This window comes from Bombina bombina, chromosome 1 (assembly GCF_027579735.1).
Source record: "Bombina bombina isolate aBomBom1 chromosome 1, aBomBom1.pri, whole genome shotgun sequence".
NCBI classification, from domain to species: Eukaryota; Metazoa; Chordata; class Amphibia; order Anura; family Bombinatoridae; genus Bombina; species Bombina bombina.
In genome coordinates this window covers 31006199-31034144 of record NC_069499.1, presented here as the reverse complement: position 1 = coordinate 31034144, position 27946 = coordinate 31006199, and the positions used below count along the sequence as shown (strand labels likewise).

Below are 27946 nucleotides of genomic sequence, written 5' to 3'. Positions count from 1 at the left end.
TCATGGTAGCATGCTCTGCTTTAACAAATTCACAATTAATGACAAAGAATCTGTGAGAGTAACTTAGGATGGCTTACAACAGTATAAAACTTTGTGAGAATAGTACAAAATAACAGTGGCAGATCCATTACAAGCAATGTTGTAGAAGTTCTGAGAAACAAACAAAACTACTTATATCACAGTCTTACGTGGTGGAACAAGGGCTGAAAGGAGCACTTTTCAAATTTAACCTACTCCGGTCCTCAGGATAGAAACTCCAAGGTAATAAATCAGGAGAGGCTTTAGCCTGCTTCGTGTGGAAATCCTGTCGCGTAGTTTGCTCTGTGTAGCACTGTACTCATCCATAGTCCTCTGCATAGATGGTTCTGGGGTGAACTCACAATGTTGTCTAATCTGAAGGGACACGCTACTCCCATTCTGCTTCACTGCCTTCGGATGGAGTATCATATGTCGAGCCGGGAGGTCTGCCGTTGCTGCTCTCGCTATTGCAGGCGTCTGTATTGAGGGGTCCGTGCTGAGAGCCTTTACTGTTAGATGATCGGGGTAATCATGGCTCGTTGTGGCCCTCCCATCTTCTCTTACGTTACCTTGCCGCCAGTCTACTGTCTTCATCTGTCGCTGTTGGTAAGGTTCACTGGCAATATTCTGTGTGGTCTTCGCTGACTGCTGTGACTCAGGGTTAGTTGATTCAGCCGCCTCCCAAGTCTTCTGCCTGGCCACAGGTTGCAATATTGAGGTGACACCCGGAGTTGCCGGGGCGGTGCGGTGTGTATCGGCACTTACAATGTTTTCAAACATTTCCTCCAAGCACCCCTCCAGGCGTAGAAAATGTTTGTTAAGTAGGCATTGTAGCGCATCAAGAAAGGTATAGTGGAAAAGCGCCATTGCGTTGGTATTCCGTTGTTTCCCCTGCAGGATCTTAAAAATAGCTGCTCCACTCAGCATACGCAGGCCAGTCTCATTTATGAAGCGGAATTCCGCTATTTGTAGGCGCTCTCTAGTTCCCAGATTTCATATGTAGGATCTCTGATTCTCTGGCTATATGATGTTTTAGCAGTTAGGCTGATTTGAGCAATTTATAGCATATTTAAAGATGAAAAGTTGCTAGAGGTATGCTAGCATGCGACTGCTCCGTGTCAGCGTTGGCTCCGCCCCCCTGGATTGTGGTTTTTGACCCTTTTATAGTAGCCTTTTGGCCCTTTACAGTACCCAGAGCTGCTTCTATTGCTGATTTATTCGTGTGCTACTGTCCACTGTAATGATTCACAGGTGACAAATCACTTTTAATTAATCACAGACTGTGTTAAAGGGACACTGTATTGTAAATGGGTTTAACATGACTTCTTATACCAGCTGCAGAGTATTAAATGTATGGAAATTTCTTCTACATATTATTTTTTTGCATTTGAAAAGGTTGGTTTTGTTCATTGAACCCTCAACCCATTCTGCTAAAGAACATGCCCATTCAAATGGGCGGAGTCTACAGGGAAAATAGATTTGCCCTATCTTTTTCTATATAAATGCTTCATTATCTTATCTCTCAATAATACACAAAGTCCTAAATGTAGGTACTGAACACTTATTTTTCAGTTGTTGCTAGAATAAACCTAAATGTGCATTAGGAACAAGCTTTTCTTGCCTCTTGTTGGCTTTTCTATAGACAATAGTGTAATATTTATATTTTCAGTATAGGTGATGGTTTCAAAGGGCAAAAGAAGCATTTTTACATAACCAAAGTAAAGGTAAAGGAACTGTTTGCAAATATTTTCATACACTCCCACAGGTAAAAAAAAAGATCATTGTGGAGTGGGACTTGTTTATTGCTCTATACTTAACCGTTACAAAATGCTGTAATTAATGTCTTTACTGTAGCAGAGTTAATGTATATTGTACGCAGATGTATTGTATTTCAGTACACAAATACTATATTCCAGTGCTATATTGCTAATAATACAAGCTATAGTATACAGGACACGACTGTGTGCTGAAGAGCAACCTCTCGCACATGCGCAATGCAATTGCAAACAGGAGCGTCCCTGGCTACAAGGTTGCGCATGCGTTCTGCCCTGCAGGCCTCTTCCGGAGATGTGTGATGGGTGACTGACAATGTGATCTGCGCATGCTCATCTGGGGGACCGATGCTTAAATTCCGTATAAAGTGACAGCGGGAAGTTGGGCAGGTATTGTGTGACTGTGACTGAGCCGCGTTACCGTGCAGGCCAGACGGGCCTGCGCGTGACAGCGCTAATTATTGTTTGTTCACACGGTTCCTCTGTAGTGTTATCATACACGGCTGATATTGGTACTTACACTTTATAGCGCCCCCGCCTGGCGGCTTTATGTAACAGCTTTTTTGTATAAGGGCCACTGTTGTGTTTATATCTTGAGGTTGTTACAAATGCTGATCATTATTTTACTTTCCTGTATTCCTTGTTCATCTAATGGGGTTTGGATCTCATTAAAGTAGCGGGTAACAGTAACTGCAATCTCTATTTCTTGTTAAAGGGACAGTCAAGTCAAAATGAAACTGTCATGATTCAGTTAGAGCGTTTCATTTTAGTCAACTTTCCAATGTACTTTTATCATCAAATTCGCTTTGTTCTATTGGGATTCTTTGTTGAAAGCTAAACCTAGGATTGCTCATGCTAATTTCAAAGCCCTTGAAGGCCACCTCTTATCTCAGTGCATTTTGTTGTTTTACAGCTAGACAGTGCTAGTTCATCTGTGCAATCTAGATAACTTTGTGCTCACTTCTGTGGAGTTATTTATGAGAGGGCACATATTAAAATGCAAGTCTGCAAAAAGAACTGAAATAAGGGGGCAGTCTGCCGAGGCTTATATACAAGGTGATCACAGCGGTAAAAAGTATATTAATATAACTGAGATAAGGGGGATCACAGCAGTAAAAAGTATATTAATATAACTGAGATAAGGGGCAGTCTGCAGAGGCTTAGATACAGGGTGATTACAGAGGTAAAAAGTATATTAATATAACTGAGATAAGGGGCAGTCTGCAGAGGCTTAGATACAGGGTAATCACAGCGGTAAAAAGTATATTAATATAACTGAGATAAGGGGCAGTCTGCCGAGGCTTATATACAAGGTGATCACAGCGGTAAAAAGTATATTAATATAACTGAGATAAGGGGCAGTCTACAGAGGCTTAGATACAAGGTGATCACAGCGGTAAAAAGTATATTAATATAACTGAGATAATGGGGATCACAGCGGTAAAAAGTATATTAATATAACTGAGATAAGGGGCAGTCTGCCGAGGCTTATATACAAGGTTATCACAGCGGTAAAAAGTATATTAATATAACTGAGATAATGGGGATCACAGCGGTAAAAAGTATATTAATATAACTGAGATAAGGGGCAGTCTGCAGAGGCTTAGATACAGGGTGATTACAGAGGTAAAAAGTATATTAATATAACTGAGATAAGGGGCAGTCTGCAGAGGCTTAGATACAGGGTGATTACAGAGGTAAAAAGTATATTAATATAACTGTTGGTTATGCAAAATTGGGGAATGGGTAATAAAGGGATTATCTATCTTTTTAAACAATAACTATGCTGGAGTAGACTGACGACAAGGAAGTTGCTTTCTTATTCAAGCTGTTTTTCTTATTCGTGAAATTCTGTTTCTTATTCATGGAAGTTGGTTTCTTATTCAGATTTTTTTTTATCAGACTGCTTTTAAATTGACTTTAAAATAAAAATATAGGTTTTATTTAAATAACAATATGATTCATATAATGTAGTTACACAGAGGTGAATTCCCTTTATACAACAATTGGATTAAAAAAAAAAACTGGAAAAAGGGGCATACATTGGCACCAATACACATATTACAATTTTGAATAAGTAACTGATATTTTCAAAGGGTTAATGACCATTGGGCCATGGATTTTACTGTTAATATATGTAGGGTTGATCCCCCTCCATGACATGCAATTGTTGTTTTTAGCCTGGCCCAATGAAGTTTTGGGCACAGAAATTTATTCTAACCATGGCATAGGTGCTACAATTCCCATTTTTGAATAAGTAATTAATATTTTTTATTACAGCACCTATGGTCATTAACCCTTTGAAGATATCAGTTACTTATTAAAAAATGGGAATTGCAGCACCTAAGCCAGGGTTGGCATTCATTTCTGTGCCCAAAACACCATTGGGCCAGGCTAAAATCAACTGCATGTCATGGATGGGGATCTACTCTGTATATATTCATAGTGAAATCAGTGGCCCAATGGTCATTTACCCTTTGGAAATATCAGTTACTTATTCACTAATTACAGCACCTATGTCAGTGTTGGCATCAATTTATGTGCCCAAAACTCCTTTAGGCCACGCTAAAACCAATTTACTCTCATGGAGGAAGATCTACTGTTTGCATATCCATAGTGAAATCAGTGGCCCAATGGTTATTAACCCTTTGAAAATATCAGTTACTTATTAAAAAAATGGGAATTACAGCACTTTACCAGGGTTGGCATCAATTTCTGTGCCCAAAACTCAATTGGGCAGGGCTAAAAACAATTGCATGTCATAGAAGGGGATCTACCCTGTATATATTCATAGTGAAATCAGTGGCCAAATGGTCATTAACCCTTTGAAAATATCAGTGACTTATTCAAAATGGTAATATTTGTATTGGTGCCAATGTATGCCCTTTATGTTGCATCGTTTTATTTTAAAGCAAAGGGGAAATGAATAAGCTGCTGAAATAGAAAATTCAGCCTTACTTTCTGTTTAAACTTGTATTGTTTTATCAAGTAAATATGTGTCAGAAAATAAAGCCTAATAAAAACATTTTACCCTTTCTTTTTAAGAGTTTAAATGTTTGTCGCACACATGCTACAGTGTAACCCATACAACAGGATTATCTAGGTCCCAATAAAAAAGCAGTGTCTTTTAATTTGTTAAGTGCATGGTCTCCCCAACTGGAAGAAAAAGCACTTACCTGCTCCGCTTTCGGACTGGGGTTGTGGATAAGGGAGTGATACTTAGTAGTTTAACTGTGGTGCTCTTTGCCTCCTCCTGCTGGCCAGGAGTGATATTCCCAACAGTAATTACTCAAGTCGTGTATTCACCATATCCGGAAAGAAATACATTTATCAGGTAAGCATCTTTTTTTTTTTCTTTCCAGTTTGTATATCCAATTGTTGTATAAAGGGAATTCACTTCTGTGTGGCTAGATTACGAGTTTTGCGGTATGAGTGAAAAAGCAGCGTTATGGCTCTTTTTCGCTACCGCTGGTATTACGAGTCTTGCAGATATATCTGTACCGCACACTTTTTTTGGCCGTAACGCAACGTAACTACCGCAGCTTTCAAAAAGTTATTTTTTTAATGGGACTTCCTTTGCACCGGTATTAGGAGTCTGCCTGGGAGGCCAAAAAGTGAGCGGTACAGCCTAAAACTACAAGATCCATACCGTAAACTGAAAGTCAGTAGTTATGGGTTTTATGCTATAACGCCGTAACATAAAAGTCATAACTAAAGTGCTAAAAAGTACACTAACACCCATTAACTATTAACCCCTAAACTGAGGCCCTTCGGCATCGCAAACACTAAAATTAAATTATTAACCCCTAATCTGCTGTTTCCGACATTGCCACCACTATAATAAACATACTAACCCCTAAAGCGCCGCACTCCTGCATCGTAAACACTAGTTAAATATTATTAACCCCTAATCTGCTGTCCCTAACATCGCCGCAACCTACATTACTGTTATTAACCCCTAATCTGCTGCCCCCCAAATCGCCGCCACTATACTAAAGTTATTAACCCCTAAACCTAACCCTAAGTCTAACCCTAACACCCCTAACTTTAATATAATTAAAATAAATCTAAATAAATATTACAATTAATACCTTAATAATTCCTATTTAAAACTAAATACCTGTGAAATAAAACCTAAGCTAGCTACAATATAACTAATAGTTATATTGTATCTAGCTTAGATTTTATTTTTATTCCACAGGCAAGTTTGTATTTATTTTAACTAGGTAGACTAGTTAGTAAATAGTTATTAACTATTTACTAGCTACCTAGCTAAAATAAATACAAACTTACCTGTAAAATAAAACCTAACCTGTCTTACACTAACACCTAACCTTACACTACAATTAAATAACTTACATTAACTAAATACAATTAACAAAATTACAAAAAAACAAACAAACACTAAATTACACAAAATAAAAAAGAAATGATCAAATATTTAAACTAATTACACCTAATCTAATAGCCCTATGAAAATAAAAAAGCCCCCCCAAAATAAAAAAAAAACCCTAGCCTACAATAAACTACCAATAGCCCTTAAAAGGGCCTTTTGCGGGGCATTGCCCCAAAGAAATCCGCTCTTTTACCTGTAAAAAAAAATACAAACACCCTTCCAACAGTAAAACCCACCACCCACACAATTAACCCCCCCCCAATAAAAACCTATCTAAAAAACCTAAGCTCCCCATTGCCCTGAAAATGGCATTTGTATGGGCATTGCCCCTAAAAGGGCATTTAGCTCTTTTTCCGCCCAAAGTCCCTAAGCTAAAAATAAAACCCACCCAATAAATCCTTAAAAAAACCTAACACTAACCCCCGAAGATCCACTTACAGTGTTTGAAGACCCGATATCCATCCTCAACGAAGCGGCAGAAGTCTTCATCCAAGCGGGCAGAAGTCCTCAACGAAGCTGGGAGAAGTCTTCATCCAAGCGGCAAGAAGTGGTCCTCCAGACGGGCAGAAGTCTTCATCCAGACGGCATCTTCTATCTTCATCCATCCGGTGGGGAGCGGCTCCATCTTCAAGACATCCGGCGCGGAGCATCCTCTTCTTCCGACGGCGACTGAAGAATGAAGGTTCCTTTACGGGACGTCATCCAAGATGGCGCCCCTTGAATTCCGATTGGCTGATAGAATTCTATCAGCCAATCGGAATTAAAGGCGAAAAAATCCTATCAGCCAATAGGATTAAGCTTGCATTCTATTGGCTGATTGGAACAGCCAATAGGATTTTTCCACCTTTAATTCCGATTGGCTGATAGAATTCATCAGAGGATGCTCAGCGCCGGATGTCTTGAAGCACCTTACCGCAAAACTCGTAATCTAGCCGATTGTTATTTAAATAAAACCTATATTTTTATTTAAAAGTCCATTTAAAGCAGTCTTACAAAAAAATTTGAATAAGAAACCAACTTCCATGAATAAGAAACAGAATTTCATGAATAAGAAACAGCTTGAATAAGAAAGCAACTTCCTTGTCGTAATAGACTGTCCCTTTAAAGGGATAGAAAGGTCAAAACTGAAACGTGTGTGAGTGTATTTGCAATATACTTCCATTAGCACAAATGCATCTAGTAACAGTTGTTTCTCAGTGGCACATGCGCGTATCCTGTGAGTGCCCATGCACCAGTATGCAATCTCAGAGAGATGGTAGTGGTGTGTGTTGTGCCTGTGAGTTTTTACAGATGTCAGCATAGGCTGCAGCCTGCTACAGGCACAGTTGCGCTTCCAAGCTCTCCAGCATTTATCTTCTGCTCACACTAACACAATAAAGAGCAACAAAACTAAACCCCTACTAACTTTACTTGTGTCCTCTCTTTATTCTTATGTGTGCTGAGTAGGAGACGGTACTGAGGCTGAGCTCATCGCCAGTGGGGAGGGAGGGATCTGTTTCCAGCGCTGGTTGTAAGCAGAGCTCCCTGTGGGAGCGAGAATCTACTGCACATGTGCTGGCTGTTTTTTTAACCTATAAAATGATCTACACAAAATCAAGCAATAGGAAGGAGCTACACAGACATAAGCTGACACTCTGCAATATCATGTTCTTTGCTGCAGAAAAAACTGACTATTACAAGATAGTTTCTCAACCCCATAGTCATAGCGCTTTACTGACAAGCAGGCTGGAAATCAGGCAGCTCTGTGTCAGACGCGCTCTTCCGCTTCTACACGCAGGCAGCTCTGACTGTCAGGCGATCTTCCGCTTCTACACGCAGGCGCGCTTCTGTGGACAGTGCACATCCTTTTATGTGCACTGCTCCACCAAAGAAGCGCGATGCCGATGTGCACCACTTCCGGTTGCGGCTGCGCAGTGAATGAAAAATGCATATACGTATATGCATTTTTCATTCGCAAATGATACACACGTGATAAAGAGGACAGGGAAAGGGGCCAGAAATGTAAAACAATAATTTGAGGAGAAAAAATGAAATAAAAATGCTAAGTTATTGTTCTGTACAGTGTTGACTGGTCCTTTAAAGTGAATGTAAATTTTGATGCAAAAGAGCCCGGATTTTAAAAATTTGATTAAAAACAGGGGCACTTTAATTCATCAAAATTTACATTTCACTCCTGTTGCGAAAAAAACTTACCTTTTAATCTTGACAGCCGCTCCAGCTTCCTTCGCCCGTCACAAAGCCTCTTCCTGGGTCTAAAATGAAGAATCCGGCTTCCTCCAATCACAGTGTTGAATCAGACACTGATTCCCCCGGAGGGGGGGGGGAAAGCCGTGATTGGAGGATGACCTTTCCATCATTTCTGACATCAGAAATGGCTTGCGACGACCGGAGGAAGCTGGAGCGGCTGTGAAGATTAAAAGGTAAGTTATTTTTCACAACAGGAGTGAAATGTAAATTTTGATGAATTAAAGAGCCCCTGTTTTTAATCGAATTTTTAAAAACCGGGCACTTTAGCACCAAAATTTACATTCACTTTAATTTGTGTCATAGAAGCCACTGATGACTCTCTGGGAAGGTGTAGTGAATAATGGTGCACAGGCACTCACAGCATACGTGTGTATGCCTCTGAAAAACAGTAGTAACTTTTCCTTAGAAGCATTTAATGGAAGTAGATTGCAAAAATTCTTCTATTTCTCCCATGCACATTTCAGTTTTGCCCTTTTTATCCCTTTAACAAGCAATATCACATGTTGGGTCCCGGAATCCAGTCAGGTCATTTCCGGGTCTCATTTATCTGTAATTCTACTTCGCCTGTCCCTTAAAACAAGTTGTCCCTCCTGCTACAAGTTGTCAGACCATTTGTGTCCGGTCACCTTAACCTGCAGACTACTAAATATTTACTACATATTGGTTCAATGGGGACAGAAGTGTTTGCATATGGTTCCTGGTTCACTACATTGTTTTTGCCCAAATGGCTTATTATAGTTGCCCCAGTGTCACAAAGAATGTTCCGCATCTAACACAGTGTACGACAATGTCATTGCTGCAGTGACGTGTAGGGTGACATTTGGTAATATACAAGATCTTTACACATGGGGCATCTAACACAGTGTACGACAATGTCATTGCTGCAGTGACATGTAGGGTGACATTTGGTAATATACAAGATCTTTACACATGGGGCATCTAACACAGTGTACGACAATGTCATTGCTGCAGTGACATGTAGGGTGACATTTGGTAATATACAAGATCTTTACACATGGGGCATCTAACACAGTGTACGACAATGTCATTGCTGCAGTGACGTGTAGGGTGACATTTGGTAATATACAAGATCTTTGCTCACAACACAGTGGATGGGATATTACAGTACACAGTAAGGTTGTTGTGACAGTTCAGGGGCACATCACATTTCTTTAATTCCTTGGCATCCTGAGGTGGCTACAACATAATGCACTACCGTCTTTTCTGCCTTTTGGGAATTAAAGGGACAGTGTACTATGAAAATGTTATAATATATAAAAAAAATATCAATTATAGCTGTTATATATGTATGCGCAATAACAAAACATTTTAATATTTAGCTCGCAATCTCACTCAGTAAAAGCTTGTTTTCTATAGGAACCAAGGCAATAAATATCTAAAAGCTGTAATTGTACTATTTTAAGGGATTGTGTAACTGTATTTTATAGCCTAAATGTCTATTCATGATGATGTATGGGAGTCGGACATACGCCACATTTTCTTTGTGAGAGGTTGACACCCACCTAACCCTGAGCTGTAAGGTATAGAGCGTTAGTGAGTAGGTTAATCTAACAATCTTATTTTACCTATTCTGTCCCATTTATCCTCTATAATAATAGGACACTTTTTATACCCAAATATGTACATAGAATGTAGTACCTGTAAAGCCCTTAAAGGGACGTGAAACCCCACATTTTTCTTTCATGATTCAGACATATCATGCTATTTTAAACAACTTTCCAATTTACATATGCTATCTAATTTGCTTCCTTCTCTCAATATTCTTTGGTGAAAAGCATACCTAGGTAGTAGGCATGGGCATTCTGCAACTTCATTAGCTGCCAAATGCGGAAGTAGGCGGGCATTTGTGGACTTTTGATGATGTGTGATGATCTTTCAGAAGAATCAATCCAGGATGCATTTGGCAGCTAACTTTATTATGGGTCTGTCACTAATGGTTCACTCTCCATAAAAAACCCATATTCTGAGTTTTTTTAATATATAAATTTTTTTCACTTTTTGGGGGTTTGGTTATTCTGTTTCAAATTAGGGGTTTTGATCTTCTGTAGCTGCTAATGGAGCGGAGATCGAGGGGTTTGAATCTCCCCCCGTTCCTGCTCCATTACAGTTACACTATCCCTGACTCTTTGTGACATCACCACATTTGTAGTGATGTCACTGGCACTTCCATTGAAGACTTGGGTGTGCCACCCACTTGGCCACCATTAATCCTGGCCTGTATCGGGGGGAAAACAGCTTCCGATCAGCTTGCTCATCAGACAGGTTAAAAGTATACGCTGAATCAAGAATGAAATATGCTAGGTTTCATTTTAAGGGCTTTATTGGTACAGATATTTTGTCTGGTGTCTATGAAACATTTACAGGGTTAATATTAGTTCTTGTAACTTGCCTTAAAAGAAGTGACATTGAAATATTTATTTATGTTTTTATTTCAGCTTGCCATCAGTATTTATTTATGTTTTTATTTCAGCTTGCCATCAGTATTTATTTATGTTTTTATTTCAGCTTGCCATCAGTATTTATTTATGTTTTTATTTCAGCTTGCCATCAGTATTTATTTATGTTTTTATTTCAGCTTGCCATCAGTATTTATTTATGTTTTTATTTCAGCTTGCCATCATTTCTGATGCCGAACCAACAGGAGTCTTTGAGTTTTCCTGTCTTGAAAGTTGATATTGAAACACTTCTGGGCCGTTTCCAGGAAGTAGATAGTGTGCGCTTCGAAGATTTCTCAGAAATATGGAGGGATATGAAATTTTCAACCATTTTTTAGTAAGTTTAAGGACACTTATACATCTGTAGTTGGAATTGAGTTGCAGTGTCTTAAAAAAAAGTTATATTTTTAAAACTGGTATTTCTATTTCCAAGTCAGACATCTCTACTAACAGAGATAAAAAAGATATTACCAGACCTCTCACACCTTTCGAGAAATTATGCTCCACACCAAGCATATCTAAATCTCATATATCGCTCATATATAAAATACTAGGAACATTAGTTCCCAATCATAAACCTACATACATGAAACAGTGGGAGCAAGACCTCCAACTAACAGACCCACATTGGAAAATATCCTTTACCACAACAAAAAAGTCCTCACTATCACATAACCTGGTTGAGCTAAACTATAAGATCCTATCCAAGTGTTATCTAACTCCATCTAGACTCCACAAGATTTACCCAAGAGCCTCACCACTCTACTGGAGACAATGCGGCGAAACAGGAACCATGTCACACATCTGGTGGTCGTTCCCCAAAATTAAAATGTTCTGGGAGCAGATTACAGAGGGTATAGTTAATAAGATGGAAACTAGGATAACTCTTGATCCCTCCATCCTCCTCCTAAATCATATCCCTAAAATCTGCTGTGCATACTGAAAAAAGATTTTTTATGCATAATAACATGCGCTAAAAGACTCATACCCAGATTCTGGAAAAAGCAACAAGCACCGACCTTCTCTCAATGGCTAAAAGAAATAGACAGGTACTCAAACTAGAGAAAATGTATTACAGCTACTAAGGTAACCAGGACTTCATACTAGATGTGATATTGTTTGGGAACGCAAATGAGTCGAGCATAATAGCACACATCACACGGTCTCCACTTAGCTGACTAGGCTACCCCAAATACCTGCATAAGATCCACATACTCACTTATACAACCCCACTGCATTACTAAATTTCCAGTTTTTAAGCCAGTCTAGCCACACACGGAAGGCGATAGACATGAAAGGGAGCCCTAAGCACCTATAGAATCCACCATGGGAAGCTTATGGTAATATGAAACAAAAGTAGTATAATGCATGCTGTTTCTATGTACCATGTAAGTGTTGTTGTCATTGTACTATACTTTATGTATTGCACAATAAAAAAGTTATATATATATATAAAAAAGTTATATATATATATATAAAAAAGTTATATATATATATATATATATATATATATATATATATATATATATATATATACTGTATGTATATGTATAGTCAACTATTAATTATTGTAAAATCTCAACATTCTAAAAATGTTTTAAAAATGGTGCTTTCTGTTAGTAAGATTTGCAGGGTATTGCCATCAGGGAAAAACCTCTTTAAAATGTTTTGAATATTACCTTTATTAGGACCAGATATAAATTAGCTCCTGCGTTAGTCTAAACAATCACTGTACAGGGTATTGCATGGTAAGTTGAACTATAGAAACTGCATTGCGCTATAATGACATCCTTAACATTAAAGGGTGGTTAATAGGCAATTATTGAAAGTTAAAATATTTACTAATATTGTTCAGAACAAAATCTTTTTCCCCTTTCACCCACTACTGCATCATTGCTACGTGATAGAGAAGATGTCATTTTATATAAATGGAGAGAAGAAGGAATCTAGGGTCATAAACCTCTTCTTGTTTGTTGCGCACAATAATACTGTGTTTGCTTCTTAGCGGCGGGATGAGAAGTGTGGAGATGAACCGGTTCACCCGAGAAGCTCTGAGCGTCGCCTGCTTTTACTTCTTGCCGCCATATACCTTTCAGATTCGTGTGGGTGCTCTTTACCTCCTTTATGGACTGTACAGTACACAGCTTTGCCAACCCAAACAAAAGGTACAGTATCAGTAGGAACTTTGTTCTTTTTTTTTTGTTTCTTATCAACCATACAATAACTTAAACAGACAGTCTAGTCAAAATTAAACTTTCATGATTCAGATAGGGTATGTAATTTAAACAACTTTCCAATTTACTTTTTTTCATCACATTTGCTTTGTTCTCTTGGTATTCTTAGTTGAAAGCTAAACCTAGGGAGGCTCATATGCTAATTTCTAAGCCCTTGAAGGCTGCCTCTTATCTGAATATATTTAAAGTTGTGCACAGCTAGAGGGCGTTAGTTCATGTGTGCCATATAGATAACATTGTGCTCACACAATCAGTCAGCACTGATGGGCTAAAATACAAGTCAGTTAAAAGAACTCCTCGCTACTGAGAAGCTAGCTGAAAGCCAATAGCAAGAGGCATATGAGTGCAAGCACCAACCAGCAGCTTCTGAGCCTACCTAGGTACAAAGAGAACAAAACTAATTAGATAATGGAAGTAAACTAGAAGGTTATTTAAAATGTCTTGCTCTATATAGCAGTAATTGCATCATATGTGCCTGAGCACATTTATATATGTCCCTTATTGGCAGGCTATGTCTCTGGACTAAAAAACAATGTGAATTTTGATCACACAATAAGGCATCTGTTGTGTACTGCGTTACTGCTCAGCTGTGCCGCTACAACAATGAGCAATACTCTTACTGGGCTTCCCCAGACTCTCCCTACAGTTATCTGAAGGTCTACGACCAGCTGCTATGTCACAGAATTATATATAATGGTAGTGAGTATTTCCATGTATTGTTGTAACCTCTATGTCTGCATCTCACAGATACGAATTGCATTAAAGGATTGGACTGAAGTAGAAGCATTTCATCGGGATCTACTCAGCGCTCAGCATTTTGATGCAGCATATATATTCCGCCAGATGCGCCTGTGCCGGGCTTTCCACTTCACCGCAATGCCTGTGCACGTGCGTTTATATTACGTCTTACCCTGAAAGTAATATAGAAGTATTATTAGACTCTAGCCCTGTCTAGTGTTACCTCTGTAATACTATTTATGTGCTTTACTTACCTCTTAAAGAAGCCAGACTCTCCTCTGGTGATTTATCTGTTTAAATGTTTAATCTAATTTCTCACATTTGCTAAAGGAGTTAAATACACCGTCCTGTGTTCACGTGCCACTCCAGATGACGATGCGCTTGTGAGCAAATCAGAAACAGGGAAACTTACATATACTCCACTGGCTATAGAAAGGAGGTGGTTCCATAAGTGCCACTTCCATTACGTCTAATTGTTTTCAAGGCATTAAATTCTTAGTGAAAGAAGGACATTTATTTCAAAACATAATACTCTAATACTAATAATGCTCTAATACTAATAATGCTCTAATACTAATAATGCTCTAATACTAATAATGCTTCAATACTAATAATGCTTCAATACTAATAATACTCTTATACTAATAATGCTCTAATACTAATAATACTCTAATACTAATAATGCTCTAATACTAATAATGATCTAATACTAATAATACTCTTATACTAATAATGCTCTAATACTAATAATACTCTAATACTAATAATGCTCTAATACTAATAATGCTCTAATACTAATAATACTCTTATACTAATAATGCTCTAATACTAATAATGCTCTAATACTAATAATGCTCTAATACTAATAATGCTTCAATACTAATAATACTCTTATAGTAATAATGCTCTAATACTAATAATACTCTAATACTAATAATGCTCTAATACTAATAATGCTCTAATACTAATAATACTCTTATACTAATAATACTCTAATACTAATAATGCTCTAATACTAATAATGCTCTAATACTAATAATACTCTTATACTAATAATGCTCTAATACTAATAATACTCTAATACTAATAATGCTCTAATACTAATAATGCTCTAATACTCTAATACTAATAATACTCTAATACTAATAATGATCTAATACTAATAATACTCTTATACTAATAATGCTCTAATACTAATAATGCTCTAATACTAATAATACTCTTATACTAATAATGCTCTAATACTAATAATACTCTAATACTAATAATGCTCTAATACTAATAATGCTCTAATACTAATAATAGTCTTATACTAATAATACTCTAATACTAATAATGCTCTAATACTAATAATGCTCTAATACTAATAATACTCTTATACTAATAATACTCTTATACTAATAATACTCTAATACTAATAATGCACTAATACTAATAATGCTCCAATTCTAATAATACTCATACTAATAATACTCTTATACTACTAATACTCTAATACTAATAATACTCTAATACTAATAATGCTCCAATACTAATAATACTCTTATACTAATAATAATCTTATACTAATAATACTCTAATACTAATAATGCACTAATACTAATAATGCTTTAATTCTAATAATACTCTTATACTAATAATGCACTAATACTAATAATACTCTAATACTAATAATGCACTAATACTAATAATACTCTAATACTAATAATGCTCCAGTTCTAATAATACTCTTATACTAATAATACTCTTATACTAATAATACTCTTATACTAATAATGCTCCAATACTAATAATACTCTTATACTAAAAATGCTCTAATACTAATAATACTCTTATACTAATAATACTCTAATACTAATAATGCTCTAATACTAATAATACTCTTATACTAATAATACTCCAATTCTAATAATACTCTTATACTAATAATACTCTTATACTAATAATACTCTAATACTAATAATACTCTAATACTAATAATGCTCCAATACTAATAATACTCTTATACTAATAATACTCTTATACTAATAATACTCTAATACTAATAATACTCTAATACTAATAATGCACTAATACTAATAATACTCTTATACTAATAATGCTCTAATACTAATAATGCTCTAATACTAATAATGCTCTAATACTAATAATAGTCTTATACTAATAATACTCTAATACTAATAATGCTCTAATACTAATAATACTCTTATACTAATAATACTCTTATACTAATAATACTCTAATACTAATAATACTCTAATACTAATAATGCACTAATACTAATAATACTCTAATACTAATAATGCTCCAATTCTAATAATACTCTTATACTAATAATACTCTTATACTAATAATACTCTAATACTAATAATACTCTAATACTAATAATGCTTCAATACTAATAATACTCTTATACTAATAATACTCTTATACTAATAATACTCTAATACTAATAATGCACTAATACTAATAATGCTTTAATTCTAATAATACTCTTATACTAATAATGCTCCAATACTAATAATACTCTTATACTAAAAATGCTCTAATACTAATAATACTCTTATACTAATAATACTCTAATACTAATAATGCTCTAATACTAATAATGCTCTAATACTAATAATGCTCTAATACTAATAATGCTTCAATACTAATAATACTCTTATAGTAATAATGCTCTAATACTAATAATACTCTAATACTAATAATGCTCTAATACTAATAATGCTCTAATACTAATAATACTCTTATACTAATAATACTCTAATACTAATAATGCTCTAATACTAATAATGCTCTAATACTAATAATACTCTTATACTAATAATGCTCTAATACTAATAATACTCTAATACTAATAATGCTCTAATACTAATAATGCTCTAATACTAATAATGCTCTAATACTCTAATACTAATAATACTCTAATACTAATAATGATCTAATACTAATAATACTCTTATACTAATAATACTCTAATACTAATAATACTCTAATACTAATAATGCTTCAATACTAATAATACTCTTATACTAATAATACTCTTATACTAATAATACTCTAATACTAATAATGCTCTAATACTAATAATGCTCTAATACTAATAATACTCTTATACTAATAATGCTCTAATACTAATAATACTCTAATACTAATAATGCTCTAATACTAATAATGCTCTAATACTAATAATACTCTTATACTAATAATGCTCTAATACTAATAATGCTCTAATACTAATAATACTCTTATAGTAATAATGCTCTAATACTAATAATACTCTAATACTAATAATGCTCTAATACTAATAATGCTCTAATACTAATAATACTCTTATACTAATAATACTCTAATACTAATAATGCTCTAATACTAATAATGCTCTAATACTAATAATACTCTTATACTAATAATGCTCTAATACTAATAATACTCTAATACTAATAATGCTCTAATACTAATAATGCTCTAATACTCTAATACTAATAATACTCTAATACTAATAATGATCTAATACTAATAATACTCTTATACTAATAATGCTCTAATACTAATAATGCTCTAATACTAATAATACTCTTATACTAATAATGCTCTAATACTAATAATACTCTAATACTAATAATGCTCTAATACTAATAATGCTCTAATACTAATAATAGTCTTATACTAATAATACTCTAATACTAATAATGCTCTAATACTAATAATGCTCTAATACTAATAATACTCTTATACTAATAATACTCTAATACTAATAATACTCTAATACTAATAATGCACTAATACTAATAATGCTCCAATTCTAATAATACTCATACTAATAATACTCTTATACTACTAATACTCTAATACTAATAATACTCTAATACTAATAATGCTCCAATACTAATAATACTCTTATACTAATAATACTCTTATACTAATAATACTCTAATACTAATAATGCACTAATACTAATAATGCTTTAATTCTAATAATACTCTTATACTAATAATGCACTAATACTAATAATACTCTAATACTAATAATGCACTAATACTAATAATACTCTAATACTAATAATGCTCCAGTTCTAATAATACTCTTATACTAATAATACTCTTATACTAATAATACTCTTATACTAATAATACTCTAATACTAATAATGCTCCAATACTAATAATACTCTTATACTAAAAATGCTCTAATACTAATAATACTCTTATACTAATAATACTCTAATACTAATAATGCTCTAATACTAATAATACTCTTATACTAATAATACTCCAATTCTAATAATACTCTTATACTAATAATACTCTTATACTAATAATACTCTAATACTAATAATACTCTAATACTAATAATGCTCCAATACTAATAATACTCTTATACTAATAATACTCTTATACTAATAATACTCTAATACTAATAATACTCTAATACTAATAATGCACTAATACTAATAATACTCTTATACTAATAATGCTCTAATACTAATAATGCTCTAATACTAATAATGCTCTAATACTAATAATAGTCTTATACTAATAATACTCTAATACTAATAATGCTCTAATACTAATAATACTCTTATACTAATAATACTCTTATACTAATAATACTCTAATACTAATAATACTCTAATACTAATAATGCACTAATACTAATAATACTCTAATACTAATAATGCTCCAATTCTAATAATACTCTTATACTAATAATACTCTTATACTAATAATACTCTAATACTAATAATACTCTAATACTAATAATGCTTCAATACTAATAATACTCTTATACTAATAATACTCTTATACTTATAATACTCTAATACTAATAATGCACTAATACTAATAATGCTTTAATTCTAATAATACTCTTATACTAATAATGCTCCAATACTAATAATACTCTTATACTAAAAATGCTCTAATACTAATAATACTCTTATACTAATAATACTCTAATACTAATAATGCTCTAATACTAATAATACTCTTATACTAATAATACTCTAATACTAATAATGCTCCAATACTAATAATACTCTTATACTAAAAATGCTCTAATACTAATAATGCTCCAATACTAATAATGCTCCAATACTAATAATACTCTTATACTAAAAATGCTCTAATACTAATAATACTCTTATACTAATAATACTCTAATACTAATAATGCTCCAATACTAATAATACTCTTATACTAAAAATGCTCTAATACTAATAATAGTCTAATACTAATAATGCTCTAATACTAATAATACTCTAATACTAATAATACTCTAATACTCTAGTTTCATGATTCAGACAGAGCATACAATTTTAAGAGACTTTTCAATTTACATCTATTATGCCATTTTCTTTGTTCTTTTGGTATCCTTTTTTGAAAAGCATAACTAAGTAAACTCGGGAGCGAGCTAGCTGCTTATTTGGGGTTACACACATATGTCTCTAGTCATTTTCTTAACAGATGTGTTTAACTAGGTCCCGGAGTGCATTGCTGCATTGGAGCTTAATGTAACCATGTTTTAACCACTTTACAGGGGTTAAACACATAGTTAAAGGGATAGTATACACCAAAAATATTATTTTTTTTAAAAGATAATCCCTTTATTTATCATTACCCAGTATTCCATAACCAACACTGTTATAGAAATATACTTTTTACCTCTGTAATTACGTTGTATCTAAGCTTCTGCTGCCACCTTATCTCGGATCTTTTGACAGAATTGCATTTTAGTCAATCTGTGCGGACTCTTAAATAACTCCACATGCGTGAGCACAATGTTATTTAATATGAAACACACAAACTAATGCCCTCTGGCTGTGAAAAAACTGTCAAATGCATTCAGATAAGAGGCGGCCTACAAGGGCTTAGAAATTAGCATATGAATCTACCTAGGTTTAGCTTTCAACTAAGAATACAAAAAGAACCAGGGCTGCAACAACTAATCCGTAAGGTTGATCATAAAAATAGTTGTCAAAGAATCTCATTATCAATTAGGTGGTCAGCGATTAGTTGGTTAATTGCACAGCACCAGCTGCTTCAATCCGATGAACTCCTGCACATGGTATTGTGCAAACATTTTTATTTATTTATTTATTTTCTATCCGATTAATCAGATGATTATTGTCCAATTAATCGGATAGAAAAAAGATTAAAAAAATAAATACATTCAATTTTTTTCCACAATCTTAGTTGCTGTAGATCATCAGATTAAAGCAGCTGGTGCTGTGCAACTGACCAACTAATCGATAACCACCAAATTGATAATGAGATTTGTTGACAACTATTTTTATGATCAAACTTACCGATTAGTTGTTGCAGCCCTAAAAAGAACAAAGCAAATTTGACGATAAAAGTAAATGATTAAATTGTTTAAAATGACATGCCCTATCTGAAACATGAAGGTTTAATTTGCACTTTACTGTCCCTTTAAATGGAGAAGCGATATTACAGTAATAAAGTGCTTTAATACATTAGAGCAGGCTCTTGCACATTTATCTCCCGCTAAAGATGGTCTATAAATATTACATCATCAATTCATAAATAATCACTGATTTAAATGTACAGCTGATTAGCAGCGCTAAATTAATTATTTATAAATGTATTTCAAATCAAATAGTTTTTTACGAGCACATTTATATTGTAGAAGTATTTTGTCTTTAGACACAATCATTTCTATTGTTTGTACATTTATATATTTTTTTGTAGTTGTTTGATTATAGATTTGACACTTTGTTTACTGTTTTGTGCAGCTGACTTTCAGAACGCAGCGATATATTCCATACAATATCGGTAAAGAAGAGTTTAAGGATGTGCGGGATAGGGTGGCTGACCTGATTACATCTGATTCGCTAGAGGTAAATCCACGGCTTTGTACAAATGGAAATAATCTAGTGAAGCTGATATCCTCCTGTATATTAAAAATGATTTGTCTGAAATAAAAATGCACTTACAAAGCAGTCTATGCAGAAGCCGAATCCTTTATTTACCAACACAGTTTTACAGAGAAACGTTTCAGTTCTGCATATTCTATAAAGAATTAATTGAAACATAAACACTGAATACACACATAGGCAACAGGAACGTACCAGCTGCTGAGATGGGCCCCGCTGGTGTGGCAAATAGGAGAGGAATATTTTGGGGTCCAGATTAAATGACTGTAAGGACAAAGATTTATCAAGCAGCGGATGCTGCATCGATACCCCGTCGTTTCTGGTCCAGAAACGGAAGTTAAGAAGCAGCGATCATAAGACTGCTGCTCCTTAACTTCTGCGCCACCTTTTAGGTGGCAGACTGAAATCATCCTGATCCGATCAGGATGAATGATGGCCCATTGGCCGCCAGTAAGCAGGGGTGGCATTGCACATGCATTTCACTAGAAAATGCATCAGCGTATGCTGTTGGCATTTAGCGAGGTCGAACAGGATTCTCTACAGTGAAACATTTCCGCTCGCCTCTTGTTAAAGGGACACTGAACCCAAATTTTTTCTTTCGTGATTCAGATAGAGCATGCAATTTTAAACAACTTTCTAATTTACTCCTATTATCAAATTGTCTTCATTCTCTTGGTATGTTTATTTGAAAAGCAAGAATGTAAGTTTAGATGACGGCCCATTTTTGGTGAACAAACTGGGTTGTCCTTGCTGATTGGACTGCACCAATATACTAGTGCTGTCCATGGTTCTGAACAAACAATTTGCTGGCTCCTTAGCTTAGATGCCTTCTTTTTCAAATAAAGATAGCAAGTGAACAAAGAAAAATTGATAATAGGAGTAAATTAGAAAGTTGCTTAAAATTGTATGCTCTATCTGAATCATGAAAGAAAAAAATTGGGTTCAGTGTCCCTTTAAATTTACCCCTTGGAGATTAGTTTGGACAAATGGGCTATAGACAGAAGCAAAAAAACAAAAAAAAACAAATAGAAACACAAAAAGCACATTTGTCTTTGAAAACGTTTAACAGCTCAATAATAATTGTGAATAGTATTCCTCTAGGTATCATTTACAAAGGCTTGTGCCCTACACAGAGGCACAAAAGCTCCCCACAAAGAGCGGAGAACGAGTTTGGTTCATTTGTTCCCCACCTATTTCTGTCTGTTTTAAAACAATAGTAGAACACGTTAGCTATGTGATAATCGTTTCCTTTACACTCATTGGGCGCCTGTCTGATTTTTGCTTTTATGTTTAGGAAATCCTGAATATTCATGAGCATTATCAACGGACCAAATGCTTGATGTCTGCCGACAAGTCCCAGCCTCCTAAAGCGCTCAGTTTGGTAAAAGAAGAATTTGTTGGAAATCTCGAGGCTGTTGTAACAGAACATCAGCAGTGGAAACAAGAAAAGAACGTACGTAACAAACTGAAGACTTTACTAAACATGAAAGTTTGCAACATCCCCAGTAGCAACTCGTGGTTTGTGTCTGATATGCTGAAAAGAGCTGTCATTATCTAACACTGCTACTAGGGGGCAGACATGAGCAGTGTGTATATAACATTCCTGCTTCTCTCTGTATTATAGAATGAGACTCCCTGGCTTTATATACAACTCCAATACACTGTCATGAGTACACCTGTTCTTTGACGAGGTGCTTTAACCCATAAAGACAAAGTACTGTAGTGTTTGGACCAGTCAACATTGGGACACATTGTATTTTGGTGACTGGCTAAGCAGAATATGGTCATATTGTGTGACTCAGATCCCAATTTTAATACGAAAGCTTTGGGGATTTGTACGTCTTTTAAAATGTTTTGTTTATCGGTAAGTGGATGTGCGCCAATGCCCCTGTTTTGTGTAATTATTTGTTCTTCTTGGCAGCAGTCTCAAAGATGTATTTAAACTCTTATTTTAGTTAGGTATGCTATACCAATCTGTCTGCGTATATATAATATAAGAGTTCTAATCTGCACAAACCTTTTAATTTTTTTTCTTTTCAGAAGCCGAGGACAAAACATGATGAAGAATTATCTTCTCAAGCTTCTCAAGAATCAGAAGTGGGTGTTGCTTCTTCTAACTATTTGCTGAGTTTATTTTTTAATTACAAAGTGTCAGGAGATTTCACATCTTTGAGCAGGTTACATTGTTAATCATTGTAGAGGAGCAGACAGAGCATGATGATTATAAATATATATGTGATGTGTTAATCTATTGGCGGACAGCAGTAAAATATAATTATAAAATATTTAATGTGCCTTTAAATGCATAATGTTGCCGGCTAACAATTTTGAGGCCTTTGCTTCAGTCTATCTAGGGCAGTGAAAAAAACTACAGTTTTCAGAGTTAAATTACAGGAAAAGCATGCATACATCATTTAGCTATGCTTACTTAAACATTTTGTGGAGGTTTTAATTCCGAGTTTATTGTACCCTTAATTAATGCTGCAGTTTATGTTTGGTTGCAGATACAATGTGTGTGGCTTGCCAGATACAACTTACCAGCAGCACGTGTGTGTGCGACTTGCTTAGGTCATTTAAACATCATCAAGCAGTTGGTAGCTGTCAGGCTCCTGGCATTAGACACTGGGAGCTTTTAGTTGTGCTGTAGTTTCCTAGTTAAGTGTTTTTAAATGTCATTTTCCTATCCTAATCTTGTTCCTTTTGTATTTTCGTATTACACCCAAGGCTTCGTTTCTTTACAGATGACTTATTATATTTCTTTTTTTCTTTTTAGGGTTCAGAAAGAGCAAAAGCACTGGCTAGAATAAAATCCAAATCTTACTCTACAGTTTTTCAGGTAACTTTTTAAATTAATTTCTCTGTCCATTTGTTATGAATAGTGTTCACTTACCCTGACTTCTTCAGTCCTGGATACCGAAGCCATAGGAATCTCTTTGTCTCATAAGCTTGTGAATAGAAATTAGGCGTTCGTTAGCACCTGAATGCAGAAGAAGGTGGCGGCTAACAGGATTTATTCTTATGAAAGTGCAACTAAGACCTGGATTGTCACAGGTCTTAGCGAGTTGCACTTTCACAAGAAGAAATCCGTCTCCAAAAAGATCTGAATGGCGTGAGCGGCCGCCTTCTTCATTCAGGTGCTTAAGAAGCCTCCAGATGACAAGGCCTAGTAGAAATGTTTTTATTTGTTTTTACAAAAATAAGACACCAGTTAACCATGTGCAGGGAGGTGGTTTGTTTGCTATTTATAACATTTCTGGATATCTGGGAGCATTGATGGTTAAGGAACATATTTACTCTCTTGACCTAACGGTCTGAGTTTGGAAAATGAAAAGAGATTTTCAAAAACTTTGTGTGAATGGATTTTTATTTATTTTTTTGCAGTGGTAAATCCCCCCTCAATCAAATTAAGTCCGTATCAACCTATAAATGTTTATAGAGATTGTTTAGCATCAGTAAGTTTATCAGTTACACTTCTTGGTTGTGTTGCTTTAGTGCCATTTTGTGTATGACATTCCTTGTAGGTTAACAATTGCTTCTACCTGACTGCATAAATTAGTGATTTCCAAAATAGTTCTATCTTATTCTAAATAAATGAAGCTATAGGTTGTTGTATGTCCGCTGTATATGATTTAAGTGTGACATAAAGAATATGAGGAAACATATTTCTCTTGTAAGGTGTATCCAGTCCACGGATCATCCATTACTTGTGGGATATTCTCCTTCCCAACAGGAAGCTGCAAGAGGATCACCCACAGAAGAGCTGTCTATATAGCTCCTCCTCTAACTGCCACTACCAGTCATTCTCTTGCAGCTCTCGACAAGAAAGGAAGTAGCTAGAGAGATGTGGTGTTTTTATTTAGTTTATCTTCAATCAAAAGTTTGTTATTTTCAAATGGTACCGGAGTTGTACTATTTTAGCCTCACGCAGAAAGTAGAAGAAGAGTCTGCCTGTGGTCTTTGATGATCTTAGCAGGTTGTAACTAAGATCCATTGCTGTTCTCACACATAACTGAAGAAAGAGATAACTTCAGCTGGGGGAATGGCGTGCAGGGTCTCCTGCTATGAGGTATGTGCAGTTTAAATTTTTCTAGAGAAATGAATATGCTAGAAAATGCTGTTAATACCGGATTTATTTAAGGTAAGCCTGATTACAGTGATTTAACGACTTGTATCATGCTTGCTGTAAAGGGTAATATTCTTATTACTTTCTCACATTACTGAAAAATAAAACGTTTGCTGGAAGTGTTTAAACGTTTTTTTATACATATTGGTGATAAACCTTTATTGGGGCCCAGTTTTTTCCACATGGCTGGCTAGATTTTGCCTAGGGATAGTTTTGTTAGGCCCTCTCACTGTGAATACAGGTTGGGAGGGGCCTATTTTCACGCCTAAATGCACATTAGATTTACAGCTTGAGACATCCAGTTTCCCTGAAGGAGTCCCCTGAACACTTAGGACCTCTCTAAAGGGTTTTTGTGCCTTTCAAAGTCGTTATATGGGCAGGTAGGGCCACAGCAGAGCTGTGGCAGTTTGTTGTGACTGTTGAAAAACGTTTATATCGTTTTTTTGATCCGGTTTTGAAACTAAGGGGTTAATCATCCATTTGCAAGTGGGTGCAATGCTCTGTTAGCTTATTATATATACACACTGTAAAAATTTCGTAAGATTTACTGCTTTTTATCACTGTTTTTCAATTTCTGACAAAATTTGTTTCTCTTAAAGGATTACTTTCTTTTATAATTTTTAAGCTAAACAACTAACATATTAAAGTTAATAAACATTAATTAAAACCTACTGACTTATATTTTCTCCAAAACAAAGTTTTATAACGTTCTAAAAGTTATATCTTTTATTCGCCGATGATGTCACGTTATCCTGCCCACTATTTTCAGCACTGCATGTTCAAAATACTTAAACCAATAACTTTGTGTTTAAAGCGCCATTTTTGAAACCTAGGTATTGTAATTGGATTGGTACCGAGCAAAGGATACCCACGGAGTGGGTTTGGAAAACAATTAAATTTGCAGACAAGATTTCTGCTATACGGTAGAGATATGTTAATGAAATGCTATTGATAAAAAAGCGTATTTGGGGTAGTTAGTTAGTAACAGGCATAGAAAATATTTACTTACAGTGGCCCTTTAAAGGCACAGTACCGTTTTTATTTTTTGCTTGTTTACATTTATTAAAGTGTTTTCCAAGCTTGCTGGTCTCATTGCTAGTCTGTTTAAACATGTCTGACATAGAGGAAACTCCTTGTTCATTATGTTTAGAAGCCATTGTGGAACCCCCTCTTAGAATGTGTACCAAATGTACTGATTTTACTTTGTTATAAAGATCATATTCTGTCTTTAAAAGATTTATCACCAGAGGAAACTGACAAGGGGGAAGTTATGCCGACTAACTCGCCCCACGTGTCAGAACCTTTGACTCCCGCTCAAGGGACTCCCGCTCAAGAGGCGCCAAGTACATCTAGCGCGCCCATGGCATTTACTTTACAAGACATGGCGGCAGTTATGGATCATACCCTTACAGCGGTATTGTCCAAACTACCAGGGTTACAAGGAAAGCGAGACAGCTCTGGGGCTAGAAAAAATACAGAGCACTCTTTAGTAGTAGCTATGTCTGATATCCCCTCACAATATGCAGAAGCTGAGGCAGGAGAGCTTCTTTCTGTGGGTGATTTTTCTGACTCAGGGAAGATGCTTCAACCTGATTCTGATATGTCAACATTTAAATTTAAGCTTGAACACCTCCGCGTGTTGCTCAGGGAGGTTTTAGTTACTCTGGATGACTGTGACACCATTATAATGCCAGAGAAATTGTGTAGATTGGATAAATACTATGCAGTGCCTGTTTCCACTGATGTTTTTCCAATACCTAAAAGGTTTTCAGAAATTATTACTAAGGAATGGGATAGACCAGGTGTACCATTCTCTCCCCCTCCTATTTTTAAGAAAATGTTTCCAATAGATGCCCCTACACGGGACTTATGGCAAATGGTCCCTAAGGTGGAGGGAGTAGTTTCTACCCTAGCTAAGCGTACAACTATCCCCGTTGAGGACAGTTGTGCTTTCCTAGATCCAATGGATAAAAAGTTAGAGGGTTACCTTAAGAAAATGTTCATTCAACAAGGTTTTATTCTCCAGCCTCTTGCATGCATTGCCCCAGTCACTGCTGCTGCGGCCTTCTGGTTTGAGTCTCTGGAAGAGGCCTTACAGGTAGAAACTCCATTGGATGATATACTTGACAAGCTTAAAGCGCTTAAGCTAGCCAATTCATTTGTTTCTGACGCCGTTGTTCATTTAACTAAACTAACGGCTAAGAACTCAGGTTTTGCTATTCAGGCGCGTAGGGCGCTATGGCTTAAATCCTGGTCAGCTGACGTTACTTCAAAGTCTCAATATTCCCTTCAAGGGGCAGACCCTATTCGGGCTTGGGCTGAAGGAGATCATTTTTGATATTACTGGAGGAAAAGATCATGCCCTTCCTCAGGATAGGTCTAACAAATTAAGGACCAAACAAACTAATTTTCGTGCCTTTCGAAACTTTAAGACGAGCGCGGCATCATCTTCCTCTAATACAAACCAAGAGGGAAATTTTGCCCAGTCCAAGCCGGTCTGGAGACCTAACCAGGCTTGGAACAAAGGTAAACAGGCCAAGAAGCCTGCTGCTGCCTCTAAGACAGCATGAATGATTGGCCCCCGATCCGGTAAAGGATCTAGTAGGGGGCAGACTTTCTCTCTTCGCCCAGGCTTGGGCAAGAGACGTTCAGGATCCCTGGGCGTTGGAAATTGTGTCCCAGGGATATCTTCTGGACTTCAAAGCTTCTTCCCCAAAAGGAAGATTTCACCTTTCACAATTATCTGCAGACCAGATAAAGAGAGAGGCATTCTTACGTTGTGTTTAAGACCTCCTAGTTATGGGAGTGATCCAGCCAGTTCCAAAGGAGGAACAGGGGCAAGGATTCTATTCAAATCTATTTGTGGTTCCCAAGAAAGAGGGAACCTTCAGACCAATCTTAGATCTCAAGATCCTAAACAAATTTCTCAGGGTCCCATCTTTCAAGATGGAGACTATTCGAACCATCCTACCTATGATCCAGGAGGGTCAATACATGACTACCGTGGACTTAAAGGATGCTTATCTTCACATTCCGATACACAAAGATCATCATCGGTTTCTCAG

General features: G+C 35.4%; 1 protein-coding gene across 1 annotated transcript in view; it reads left to right on the top strand.

Moving 5' to 3' along the window:
• Positions 1-2087: 2087 nt before the first annotated feature.
• SNAPC1 (small nuclear RNA activating complex polypeptide 1) overlaps positions 2088-27946 on the top strand; it is a 44904-nt gene continuing 19045 nt past the window's right edge. Inside the window, exons 1-8 of the mRNA XM_053689105.1 lie at positions 2088-2180; positions 11065-11226; positions 12895-13054; positions 13871-14011; positions 20618-20722; positions 22053-22211; positions 22799-22855; positions 23532-23594. Coding sequence (XP_053545080.1) covers positions 11081-11226; positions 12895-13054; positions 13871-14011; positions 20618-20722; positions 22053-22211; positions 22799-22855; positions 23532-23594 — 831 coding nt within the window. The 5' untranslated portion in view covers positions 2088-2180; positions 11065-11080. The remainder of the gene's footprint in view (positions 2181-11064; positions 11227-12894; positions 13055-13870; positions 14012-20617; positions 20723-22052; positions 22212-22798; positions 22856-23531; positions 23595-27946) is intronic.